Source organism: Mustela lutreola, chromosome 4 (genome assembly GCF_030435805.1).
Source record: "Mustela lutreola isolate mMusLut2 chromosome 4, mMusLut2.pri, whole genome shotgun sequence".
In the NCBI taxonomy this organism is placed as follows: domain Eukaryota; kingdom Metazoa; phylum Chordata; class Mammalia; order Carnivora; family Mustelidae; genus Mustela; species Mustela lutreola.
This window is the reverse complement of record NC_081293.1, coordinates 150146813-150158966: the sequence shown is the minus strand read 5'-3', so window position 1 is coordinate 150158966 and position 12154 is coordinate 150146813. Positions and strand designations below refer to the sequence as shown.

Below are 12154 nucleotides of genomic sequence, written 5' to 3'. Positions count from 1 at the left end.
ATAATTACTAAAGAGAGAATACCACATATATCCCCAGAACATTTTCATTGAAAATGACATATAAGGAAAGCAAGGAGTTGCTAACAAAATAAGAAGGAAAACTAGTTTTCCATTTTCTCTGATAGTGGTTACTATGCAGTGCTTTGGATGAATTACAAAAATATTTAAAATCTGACTAAGCCTCAAATTCCTTATTTGTTAAACAAAGAGAACTGTGTATCTCAAAAGATGTGAAAGAACAAATAAACTGCAACTTCTCTAGAAGGCATGAGCTATTATTACCAATGGCAGTTGAGTGTTTATGTGCTAAGGGTTTTCAAAAGCAAAAACAAAAGTTAGTTACCTTTGGGTTAAAATATCTACAAGACTGTGGCTGGGAGCCTCCAAAGAGGGCTATGCGATAGTCATGTTTCTTTCTTCTGGGCCTTGTGCCTTCTACCAATTCCTCTCGATCCTCTGGGGACAGCAGATGATACCTCATTCCACCTGCAGAAAAACACATGGCAATTTTTCAAGAAACTTCAGGCACTTTAATTCTTTGAAAAGGAAATAACCAAACATCATAGTGCTTTTATTTCTGTAATTGTTTTTCTACTATCCCTCTACAGCATTTAAGCAAAGAGTGAGGGGCAAAGAGGCAAGAAAACATGTAAGGATCTGAGTCCTAACAATTTATTATTCTTAGCAATCACTTCTATGCTAAGAATGCCCCACCCACTTACTATATACCAGTGAATTATCTGGCTCTTCAAGCAATAGCTGCCAAAAATCTCTGAAACCACCACAGACTCAAAAATTAAAAATTCTGTTGGTATGGTCCAGGTACTAGTACTGCCACTTAAAATGTGGTTCAAAGGCCAGCAGCTTCAGCATCTGGGAGTCTGTTAGAACTACTGAACTTCAAAATCTACTAGGCTTAGTGAATCAGGATCTACATACTAAACAAAACTCTAGGTAATTTAGATGCACATAAAAAACTTGGAGAAGTAGGTTCTTTAGATGATTTTTTAGAAAGACTTATTTATTTGAGAGAGAGCAAGTGAGCAGGAGCGGGTGGAGAAGCTAAGTGCGCGACTCTTTGTTTCTGGCTCAGGTCCTGACCCTGGGTTGTGAGATAAAGCCCAGCGTTGGACTCCGAGCTCAGCATGGAGTCTGCTGGAGATTGTTTCTTCCTCTCCCTCTGAACCTCCAGCTTATGCTCTCTCTTCCTCTAAAATAAATTTTTAAAATCTTAAAAAAAAAAAGGGCCCCAAATATGGAAGTTAAGGCATAAAACACAGAAGACATGAAAAAACATTTCAGACTTAACTACATAAAATTTTAAGTTAAATTGCTGCATGGCACAAAGAAGAAACAAAACCAAAAGACGATGACAAACTAGGAAAATATTTATTAATCATATAACAGACCAACTGGAAAGAAACCCTATTAATAAGATTAAAACCAGTTACTAATAGAAAATTCCACTAAGTAACTAAACACAGCTCAAGAAAAAGAACTACAAACTACTTTTAAACATAGGAAAAGATGCTCAAGTGCTCTAGTTAGAGAAATAAAGTAAATCATACTTCTTCACTTATCAGATTGGCCATCATCAAACTGTCTGGAAACAGGGTATATTATAGGTGTGGTGTGGGGGAACACACACTGCTTCCTACGCACTGCTGGTGGGGATGTGGACAGGTACAAACTATATGGAAGGCAATATATATGATCTCCCCCAAATTACAAATGCACACTCTTTAGTCAGTAATTCTTCTATGAGTTTATCAACCTAAAAGTTCAGTCAGGGAAGTGGCTAAAAATTACTGTATATTCATACAATGGAATATTATAAGTGGCTGTTAAAACCAAAAAAGGGTAATATGTACCGAGGGAATGATCTCCAAAAACTAATGTGGAATGAAAAAGAGCATAGCAGAATACACAGTATGATACCATTAGTGTTTTAAAAATTTATATTTTATGCATATAGTTAAATACGTAATTTATACAAGTATATGTAGGTAAATGTGTATGCAGACTACCAATGGAAGGATATATAAGATTGTAATCTCCAGCATGAGGGGATAAGGGGATAGGGAGCAGGGTTAATGGAGAGATCTACTTTTCACTATATACCCTTTCATATTGTTTTGAACTATATATGTAGTATTATTGATAAAAAAAATAATGTCAACAATTCTTAACACATGCAAAACACTTGTTCATGAGTCTGTGTGGGCCTTTAAAAAAGAGAGACAGGCTGGAGAAGTCTGTGAGTGAATGAAAATCAGTATCAATATTTAGAATTTCCTTCATTTTAGAGTTTGAGTAAAAGCACTTTGTATTAGAGCAGCAGGCAACCTTTGCAGCTAAGGCTTTGGTGCATGCTCTAGGTCAGGGGTCAGACTTTCTTTGGAAAAGGGCCAGATAGTAAATATTTTAGGCTTTGCAGGTCACATAGGATTTCTGTCACATACTCTCCATTTGTTTTTGTAATACTTTATAAATGCAGAGACCACTTTTAACTCAGAGCTAGCTAGGTACAGTCTGTGGCATGTAGTTTGTTGACCCCCTCTTCAGCCACCCAACTCTAGGTCTAAGACAGAAGCTCTTAAACTGTGGCTCCCTGACCATCACCAGCAGCAACGGCCCCTGAAAACTTGTTAAAAATCCAGATTACTGTATAATACCCCAAGACTTTGGAACCAGAAATGCTCGGGTTTGAGAGCTACTGCTCTTAGGAGGGCTCCACACAGGCCACAAGTGTGTTTTATGCTTTTGCCACTTATGAAAAATTTCTAAATTATTATTCATTTAAAATATTTTTAGTGAATACAAAGCATTCCATTGTATGAATATATCATATGTTTTTCCAATTTAAGGGACAATCTTGGGTCAACATACCGAAAATCATGACAGTATCGTTAACTAGGTGTTTAATGAAAATTTTACTTGACTTCCAAATTAAGAATGTCTTAATAACTAAGACATTCAAACTTAAGGCCACTCTTAAGAAAGATGTCTTAGGCAGGAGGGAAAATGCTCATTTCTCTTTCACTTATTTCCTTAAAACTTTGTGACTGAGACCAGCTATACCTTAAGTGAAATGTCCAGATGAGGTACCAAGAACAACTTTTGGTTCAAAGTAGGTTCTAACTACCTTCCATGAGAGATTTTCTTGCTTACCACATTAACTGAAATCTAACTGCTGATTGCATTTGTAGATACTGTCCACATTGGTTTTTTGGTTTAAGATGAATGGGAATTCAAGAGCCCAGGAGAGTTGCAGGAGTGTACTTAACTCAGCATACTGCAGTCAGTATACTCGTATTTCATGCATTTTTAAAGAATAAGCTAAACTTCTACTTACAGCAGTATGACTGTTCAGACTTTCACAAATACTTCCTGGTACAAAATAACTGTAACATCAGAAAGAATAAACATTTAAACTTTGTTTTAGGGGTGCCTGGGTGGCACAGTTGCGTAAGTATCCAACTCTTGGTTTCAGCTCAGGCTGTGGTCTCAGAGTTGTGAGAACAAGCCCCACATCAGGCTCTGTGCTCAGTGTGGAGTCTGCTGGGGATTCTCTCTCCCTCTCTTTGCCCCTCTTGCTTGTGCTCTCTCTCTCTAAAATAAATAAATAAGGGTGCCTGGGTGACTCAGTCAGTTAAGCATCTGCCTTTGGCTCAGGTCATGATCCCAGGGTTCTGGGATTGAGCCCTGCATTGGGCTCCCTGTTCAGTGGGGAGCCTGCTTCTCCCTCTCCCGCTGCCATTCCCCCTGCTCACACCCCTTCTCCCTCTCAAATAAACAAAATCTTAAAAAGAATAAAAGAAAACAAATCTTGAAAAGAAAGAAAAAAAACCCCCACATTCTTTTTGTTTTTTGAGAGCAAGTGAGCATGAGTAGGGGGAGGAACAGGGGGAGAGAAAGGGAGGGAGGGAAAGAACCCTTGAGCAGATTTCCCACTGAGCAAAGGAGCTGGATATGGGGCTCAATCCCAGGACCCCAGGATCATGATCTGAGCCAAACACAGATGCTTAACTCACTGAGCCACCCAAGCACCATTATCCCCCACATTCTTCTAAATGCACAGTTAAGGGGTACCTGGCTGGCTCAGTCAGTAGGGTATGCAATTCTCTTGATTTCTGGGTTTTGAGTTCAATCCCCACCCTGGGGAGGGGGGTAGAGATTACTTAAAACAAGATGGTTAAAATGGCAAAGAAAATGTACAGCTAAGATCAGAGGGAGAAAAATGAGAAAACTAAAGTCTAGAATAGTAAGCATTAAGAGACCTCTAGAATGATAAGTACTAATGGTACCACTATGAGGGTTTTTGATAATATCAGAAACTCAGAAATTATCTTACTGGGTGTATGAGGGAGAGAAGATAAGGTCTTGGATTTATACAAGTAAGCTGTCAGAATTGAGATTATTGCCTAAAGCAAGATCACTTAGATTATTATACCGTTAATGAAAAGATAAGCTAAAAAAAGAAAAGCCAAAAAACCAAACTGCCCTATGGCAAAAGAGGTAAATTGTAATTTGCCTACTTAAATTTCAGCTCCAGGTGAGGTAGTTTCCTTCCTAAGAATTTGTAATGATGGCCTGTCCTTGTGCAGGTTTGAGGTTTGAATTTACCTACTTGCACATCTAGGAATGCATAAGTTAAGAAAGATTCAACATAATCTTGTTTTTTCTTATGCCCCAGGACACCTGGCAAAAGCAAATACCATTTTCTTTTTGAGGAGAGCAGGAAGACCCACAATAGTCTAACCCAGGCCTCCCAATATTCTTGGAAATTAAGATAAAAAAATATAAGCTCACAATCCCAAATTACAAAACACTTAAGGAATTAAGTAGACAGAAATAAGTCAAAAGAACAAACAAACAGCAGCATCTGGTCTTCAGAGACTCTTTAGGTATTAGCTTCATTAAACACAAAACACAAAATAACTATATTTAAAATGTTTATAGAAATGAAAGAACGGAAAACATGAGCAAAGAGCATAAAAAATGACAAGGCTGCTCTGAAAAAAATTAAGTAGCTAATATTCAAAACTCAAAGGATAAGTTAAACAACTGATCAGAACAGAAACAGATGAAAGCAGCATTAGTGAACTGGAATATACATTTCAAGATTTATCCCAAATATAACACAAAGAGACAAAGATGAATGAAAAGTTTAGAAATCACAAAGTAAAGACTTGCCAACATTTCTAATTCGAATTCCCGAAGCAGTGGCATTATCTAAAAAAAAAAAAAAAAATGGCTGAGAAGTTTCTAAATGATGAAAAACACAGATCACTGAATTCAGGAAACAAAACAAATACCAAGCAGGATAAACCAAAGAAATGAATGCCCACACATACTTGGCGCTAAACACCGGAAGTAAAGAAAAGCTCTTGTAAAAAGCCGTAGAAAAAACCCAGATCATTTACAAAGAATGACAACTAGATGAACAGCAGGGACCAACAGTAATGATGAAAGCAGGATGAATGATCTTCAAAGTATTCAATCTAGAATTATATGCCTAGTTAACCTTTCATTTAAGAAGAGCATGGGGTGTGGGGGGGGCAGTTCCAGATAACCAAAACAATTTACAACAAATAGACTATAAATGTATGAAGTTTATAAAAGACGTTCTTTAGAAATATGGAAAATAATCCAGAAGGAAAGTCTAAGACACAAGAAGAAATGGTGGGGAAAGAAACTGGCAAACATGGGTAAATCTAAACACTCATAATATTTTTAAAAATTTATTAAAAAATTACCATGTCTCATCTGGAAAATTAGAAAAAGAGAACTAAATTACAGAACAAATAAACATGTAAATACAGAAACTGAATTAAAGTGTCCTAAGATCCTTGTTTTCTTCTGGAGAGGGTAGAAATAAAAAAATTTTAAAGATTTTATTTATTTGACAGAGAGAGCAAGAAAGCACAAGGAGGGGGAGCGGCAGGCATAGGGAGAGGGAGAAGCAGGCTTCCCATGGAGCAGGGAGTCAGTCCAACATGAGGCTCAATCCCAGGACTCTGGAACATGACCTGAGCCAAAAACAGATGCTTAACTGACTGAGTCACCCAGGTGCCCCATGGAGGAGGGTAGAAATATTAATGTCTAAGGTACATGTATTAAAATAGAAAAGATAACTATTAAAAAGACTGACACAGAGTATAAAACTTCTCAAACAGTAGAAGGAAAAAATGTAGGGAAAAACCTCAACCCAAAAGGAGACAAGAGAGAAGTACAGAAAAACTGAGATGAACAAAAAGTGCAAAATAAGGCATTAGAAATAATTCAAATAAGTAGTACTTACAGTAAATTAAATGGAATATAATTTACCTGTTAAAAGATAATAAAAAAGGGTTTAAAAAAGAAAATCAAACTATATGCTGTTTTGAAAAAGATACACCTAAAATATAAGGACAAAAAATGTTTGAAAAGACTTCACAAAAGGATAAAGATAAGCCAGGAAATCACTAACCAGATAAAAAGGTAGATTAGTTATATAAATATCTAATAAAATACAGAAAGGCAATAATCTTATAGGGAAAAAGTAGATGACTACATAATGATAAAAGGTCCCATTCACTAGGAAGATAACATTTCTAAACTCACACTAATAAGCCCTCAAAATATATAAAAGAAAAATTAACAGAATTACAGAAGAAACTGAGAAATCTACTATAGTGGGTAAATATAATACAACTTTGTCAGTAACTGATAAATTAACTAGACCAAAAAATTAGGTCATAAAAGATACAAATGACAACTTTACAAAAATTGACAACTTTCAATAAATACTAAAGATCTGATCATGATGTTCCTGGACCACAATGCAATTAAGTAAAATCTATAACCAAAGGCTAATTTAAAAGCACCCTTCTATTTAACTTATTGGTCACAAGAGAAAACATGAGAATTACAAAGTATTTTTAAAAGCAATTTCCAGAAGAATACATACAGTGTAACATTTACATAGATTTTAGAAACATGGGAAACAATACTAGATGCTGCCTATATATATGGTAACTGTTTAAATAATCATATGGTAATCAAACACCATATTCAGGGCTGTTTCCTCTCAGGTGGAAGAATGGGAGCTGTCACTGGGAAGGAGTACACTGGATGCTTCATCTGTATTGTTTTCTTAAGGTGCTAGGTAAGTTCATGAATATCTGTATTATTTTTTATACTTTTCTGTATAGCTTAAATATGCATACCAAATTTTAAAACAGTAACACTAAAGAAATACTTGCCAAAATCCTCAAACTCAGGAAAAAAATAACTTTTACAGGTGTTTATTAAAGTTTAAGATTTAGGAAAAGTACTTTCTTAATTATAGACTCCTACTATCCACTCCACTCATATCCACCTATGTACCACACACATACATAAGCCAATGACAGTCAAAACCCATGTCCACACCACTAGAACTAAAGGTATTCCCATTAAAGTAAGGAAAAGACAAGGTTGCCATTTATCACCATTATCAGTTAATTGAACACTGTCATGAAAAAGCCATTTAATATAATAGGGCAGTGTAACAAGATAATAGGGGGAAAAGCTAGAATTATCATTATTAGCAGATAAAAAATTAAAGCCCTAGAAAAAGAGAAATCAACTGAAAAAAGTTTTAAAAGGGATCAATAATAACTAATACAAAGAAAAATATATAATTCATAATAGCAACAACAAAAATATCTAAAAAATTTTTTAAGTGTAGAAGTTATAAGAAGAAAATTATAAATTCTCCAGGATATAGAATTTAAGTGAGGTACAACAATAATTAAAAGGTACCAGAATAAAATGGAAGAGAAACTGATTTTTGTGTATGTATAGATTAGTGGGAATTTAGTTTATGATGTTTCAAATCAGTGGGAAAAGATGAATTATTTGATAAATGATACTGGGCCATCTTGCCAGACTTACAAAGGGGAAAAAACCCAACAACCTAGATTCTTATTTATTCAAATAAATTTCAGTTGGGTATAAAGTTTAAAATTTAAAAAAAAAAGGAGAAAAGAAGAAATTTATTAAGTGCATGAGAAGAATTTATAAAATTTTTAAAATATCATCCTGGAATAAGGAAGACATTTCCAACTAAACCTCTAAAGCCAGATTCAGATTTAAAGAACCTGAGATATAATATAAATATAATATAAAAGAACCTGAGATTGAATGTGCCATTTTAAGACCTTTTTTCTCTCCGCTTCTCTTAAAAGCCATCCCAGACAACAGGGAAGCAAGTAACAAACACAAACTCTACCTTTGACAATAGGTCTGTAACCCTAAAACTTAGTTAATGAAGACTGACTGGTAGCAGATAGAATGCTAAACCGAAATGGATGTGGAAGAAGATGCCAATGACAAGCAAGCCAAATTATCCTGCAGAACCATGGAAAGATTCCTAATTGGAGATAGAAAGTATCCCAGAAAGTGGGGTGGGGATGAAGATAAGAGAACTCTAAAATTCTGAATAAACAACATTTGAACTGCCAGGTCTCCTACACAGTCAGGTAATCTGCCATGCCTTCTCCACTGTAGGATATGTGAGGACTGGTCTTTGGAGATACTCTGGTCTCAAGGAATCACACAGAGAAGGGTATAAGCCTGAAGACAAGGACTAAGTTTATGTATCAAAATATTCCCTACCAAGGAATGTCTATACCCAGCTGTCTATACCTAGCTACCTGAGAAAGTATCTACAGATACTGACATTTGAAGGCTCCTCAATTAAGAAACTGTTTACACTGATTACCCTGCAGTTCAGTCCAAGAGGTAAGGAGCCCATGCATACACTGCCTTATCTACTAGTTTAATAATAACTTAGTCTTATAAATATGACTCACAGATGATAGCAAACATCTAAGAAAAGCTTCCAATAGCAACAAAAAGAGAAAAACAAAATTCAAAGGTAATACAGAAAATACAGACAAGAGAGCATGAAAGGTATACAATGCTACTTCAGAATAAGATATTTTAGCCATGAAATAAGAAACCAGAGAATAAATAAAAGCTCACAGAAATTAAAAAGAGCTGAAATAAAAGTGTTGATAGAAAAATTAAGGCTACCTCTCAGAAGATAGAACAAAGAAGCAAAGATGGGTAACAAGAGAGATAAGATTAGAGACTCAATTGCTGAAGAATCACAATACAAGTAACAGAGAACAAAGAAATCTGTTGAAATGATAGAAAATGCCCAACATGATAACTTAAAAAAAAAAAAAAAAAAAAAAGAGTCACATCAAGTTACATTATTGTGAACTTCCGGAAGAACCTCAGGGATATGAGAAAATATTTATTTAAAGATTGATTTATTTGAGAGGAGAGAGAGCCCCCGTGTGCATGCACACGCACAAGATGGGGAGGGGCAGAAGGAGAAGATTGGCTGCAGACTCCCTGCTGAGCGCAGAGCCTGAGGCCAAGCTTGATCTCAGGACTCAGGAGATCAGAACTTAAGCAAAAACCTGGGTGCACCTGGGTGGCTCAGTGGGTTAAAGCCTCTGCCTTCTGCTCAGGTCATGATCTCGGGGTCCTGAGATCGAGCCCTGCATCGGGCTCTGCTCTGCAGGGAGCCTGCTTCCCCCTCTCTCTCTGCCTGTCTGCCTACTTGTGATCTCTCTGCCAAATTAAAAACAAAACAAAAACAAACAAAAAAACAAGACCTGACACTTAACCGACTAAGCCACCCAGGAGCACCACCCCCCCACCAAAGATTTTAAATGCTTACAAAGGAGGAATACAAAAAAGTAAGTGGGTCAGACTGACAGATTTTGACAGATTTCTCAAAAATAACACCAGAAGCTAGTTAATAATGGAGCAATGCCTTCAAAATTCTTTTTTTTTTTTTTTTTTTTAAAGATTTTATTTATTTGACAGAGATCACAAGCAGGCAGAGAGGCAGGCAGAGAGGCAGGCAGAGAGAGAGAAGGAAGCAGGCTCCCCGCTGAGCAGAGAGCCCGATGCGGGGATCTATCCCAGGACCCTGGGATCATGACCTAAGTCGAAGGCAGAGGCTTTAACCCACTGAGCCACCCAGGCGCCCCTGCCTTCAAAATTCTAAGTGAAAATGATTTTCAACACAATTCTATACCCAGTTTAAGAATCCTTCAACTCTTTATGGTAAAACAAATACATGAAATTCATCAAGTCTCCAAATATTTACTATCAGATATACTTTCTCAGGAACCTTTTAGGGGATACATTCCATTCAATAGAGAGACTTATGAAAAGGGAACACCTGGGGTCCAGGAAGACAGTGGGTCTAACTTACGAGAGAAGTGAAAGGACATCCAGGATGGCAGAGAAGGGAAGTCTAAGATAAGTGTGCCTTAAGGTTAGAGTGCAAACAGTCCATACTGGAATATGTAGAAAGAAGACTCTATGAAGGATGTTTCCAAGAAATAAAAGAAAAGCAACAAATTGTCTAATTGTACAATTTTATTAAGGAACATTCACAGAGGAACATTTATTTAGCCTCCAAGTCAAGAAAAACTAAGTAATGAAAAAGTATGGCAGATATTAGTTCTAGGCCAGGAAAAAAAAAAAAAAAAAAGGAAAAAGTGATCACAGTATACTATATGGTTGACTAATATAAAAAATGAAACACCAGAGGGCGCCTGGGTGGCTCAGTGGGTTGAGCCGCTGCCTTCGGCTCAGGTCATGATCTCGGGGTCCTGGGATCGAGGCCTGCGTCGGGCTCTCTGCTCAGCGGGGAGCCTGCTTCCCTCCCTCTCTCTCTGCCTGCCTCTCCATCTACTTGTGATTTCTCTCTGTCAAATAAATAAATAAAATCTTTAAAAAAAAAAAAAAAGAAACACCAGAAATGAAGAGCATGAAAGCTATCATACACAAAAGAAAACAAGGTATAAATAATTTTTCCTTCTATCACAGTGTCCCTATAAAATAAGGGCTTATGTAAGTCTCCTCCAAGTAAAGAGCTGACAACCCCCATGGATTAAGTATCTAAAAGAGCTAAGTCTTGAATGTTTTTCCCTTGCGCTGAGTCTGATCCATTCTAAAGTGTTTAAGCTCAAGAGAAACTAGCTATAGGATCAGGTTATGGATGGACAGTAAGGCAACTTACTTATCACCATCTTAAGGCATTCAGGATTGTCTTGAATAAGTGGTTCAGCTTGTACCGTTTTACTTAAGAAATTCTTTGATATAAGAGGAAACCTGACTTTAGCAAGGATATCAACCATAAATGGCTGGCGATTAGGTTCATCATATTTCAACCATCTGACCGCAGCATCATAAACCTAAGGAGGGAAAATAGCATAGTAAATAAAGTTCTTAGAAGGCAGCAACATTTCCAATTACCTATTTACTCTCATACTGAAGGTTAGGGGAGGATCTCATGAAGATACAACCATTTATTCCCAATATTTTATTCAGATATTTTCTTTCATTCCCAAATACTTGCCTGTATGTCACAATAGTTTACCCACTGCTCTAATGACTCTTGTAGATAGATTTTAGAACTAATTACTACTATATAATGCAATCACAGGAGGATATAGGATACTGACTTTATGATTTTTTAAAACAAAATGTAACTTCTTGGGGCACCTGGGTGGCTCAGTGGGTTAAAGCCTCTGCCTTGGGCTCAGGTCATGATCTCAAGGTCCTGGGATGGAGCCTTGCATTGGTCTTTCCCTGCTCAGCAGGGAACCTGCTTCCTCCTCCCATCCCTCTCTCTCTCTCTGCCTGCCTCCCTGCCTTTCTGCCTACTTGTGATCTCTCTCTGTCAAATAAATAAAATCTTTAAAAAAAAAGTAACTTCTTCTCAGAAGGAGCTGTGATGTACATTTCAATTGATAGAAACCTACTGGTTAATGATAGTTTCAATACATGTTCACTCCGTACCAGGAACACAGACTAATTTCCTCAGGGGGAAGTTTCCACTCCAAGACATATGAAGGTCATCTATGACTTTATTTCAATACAGTATTCCTAATTATGAATTGATACCTGTTTTCCAGAAACTTTACAATATAAAAATTCTATATTTTAAAGGACATTTATATAAGAATTGTTTTCAAAATAGTACTATAGCACTCATTTATTTTTACCAAACAAGTCCAAGTTTATTAACACAATTTGATTTATAAATTATTAGTTTTGTTTTGTTTTTAAAGTAGGCTCCATGCCCAGGGGCCCC

The 12154-nt window shown here is 36.5% G+C and overlaps 1 protein-coding gene across 4 annotated transcripts in view; it reads right to left on the bottom strand.

The window, feature by feature from the left end:
• The window catches only part of KLHL7 (kelch like family member 7), a 69217-nt gene that overhangs the window by 28253 nt on the left and 28810 nt on the right, over positions 1-12154 (bottom strand). For all 4 annotated transcript variants that reach the window (XM_059171347.1, XM_059171345.1, XM_059171346.1 and 1 more), the window contains 2 exons: positions 11078-11252; positions 344-486 (listed from right to left, as the gene is read on the bottom strand). In XM_059171347.1, coding sequence (XP_059027330.1) covers positions 344-486; positions 11078-11252 — 318 coding nt within the window. The remainder of the gene's footprint in view (positions 1-343; positions 487-11077; positions 11253-12154) is intronic.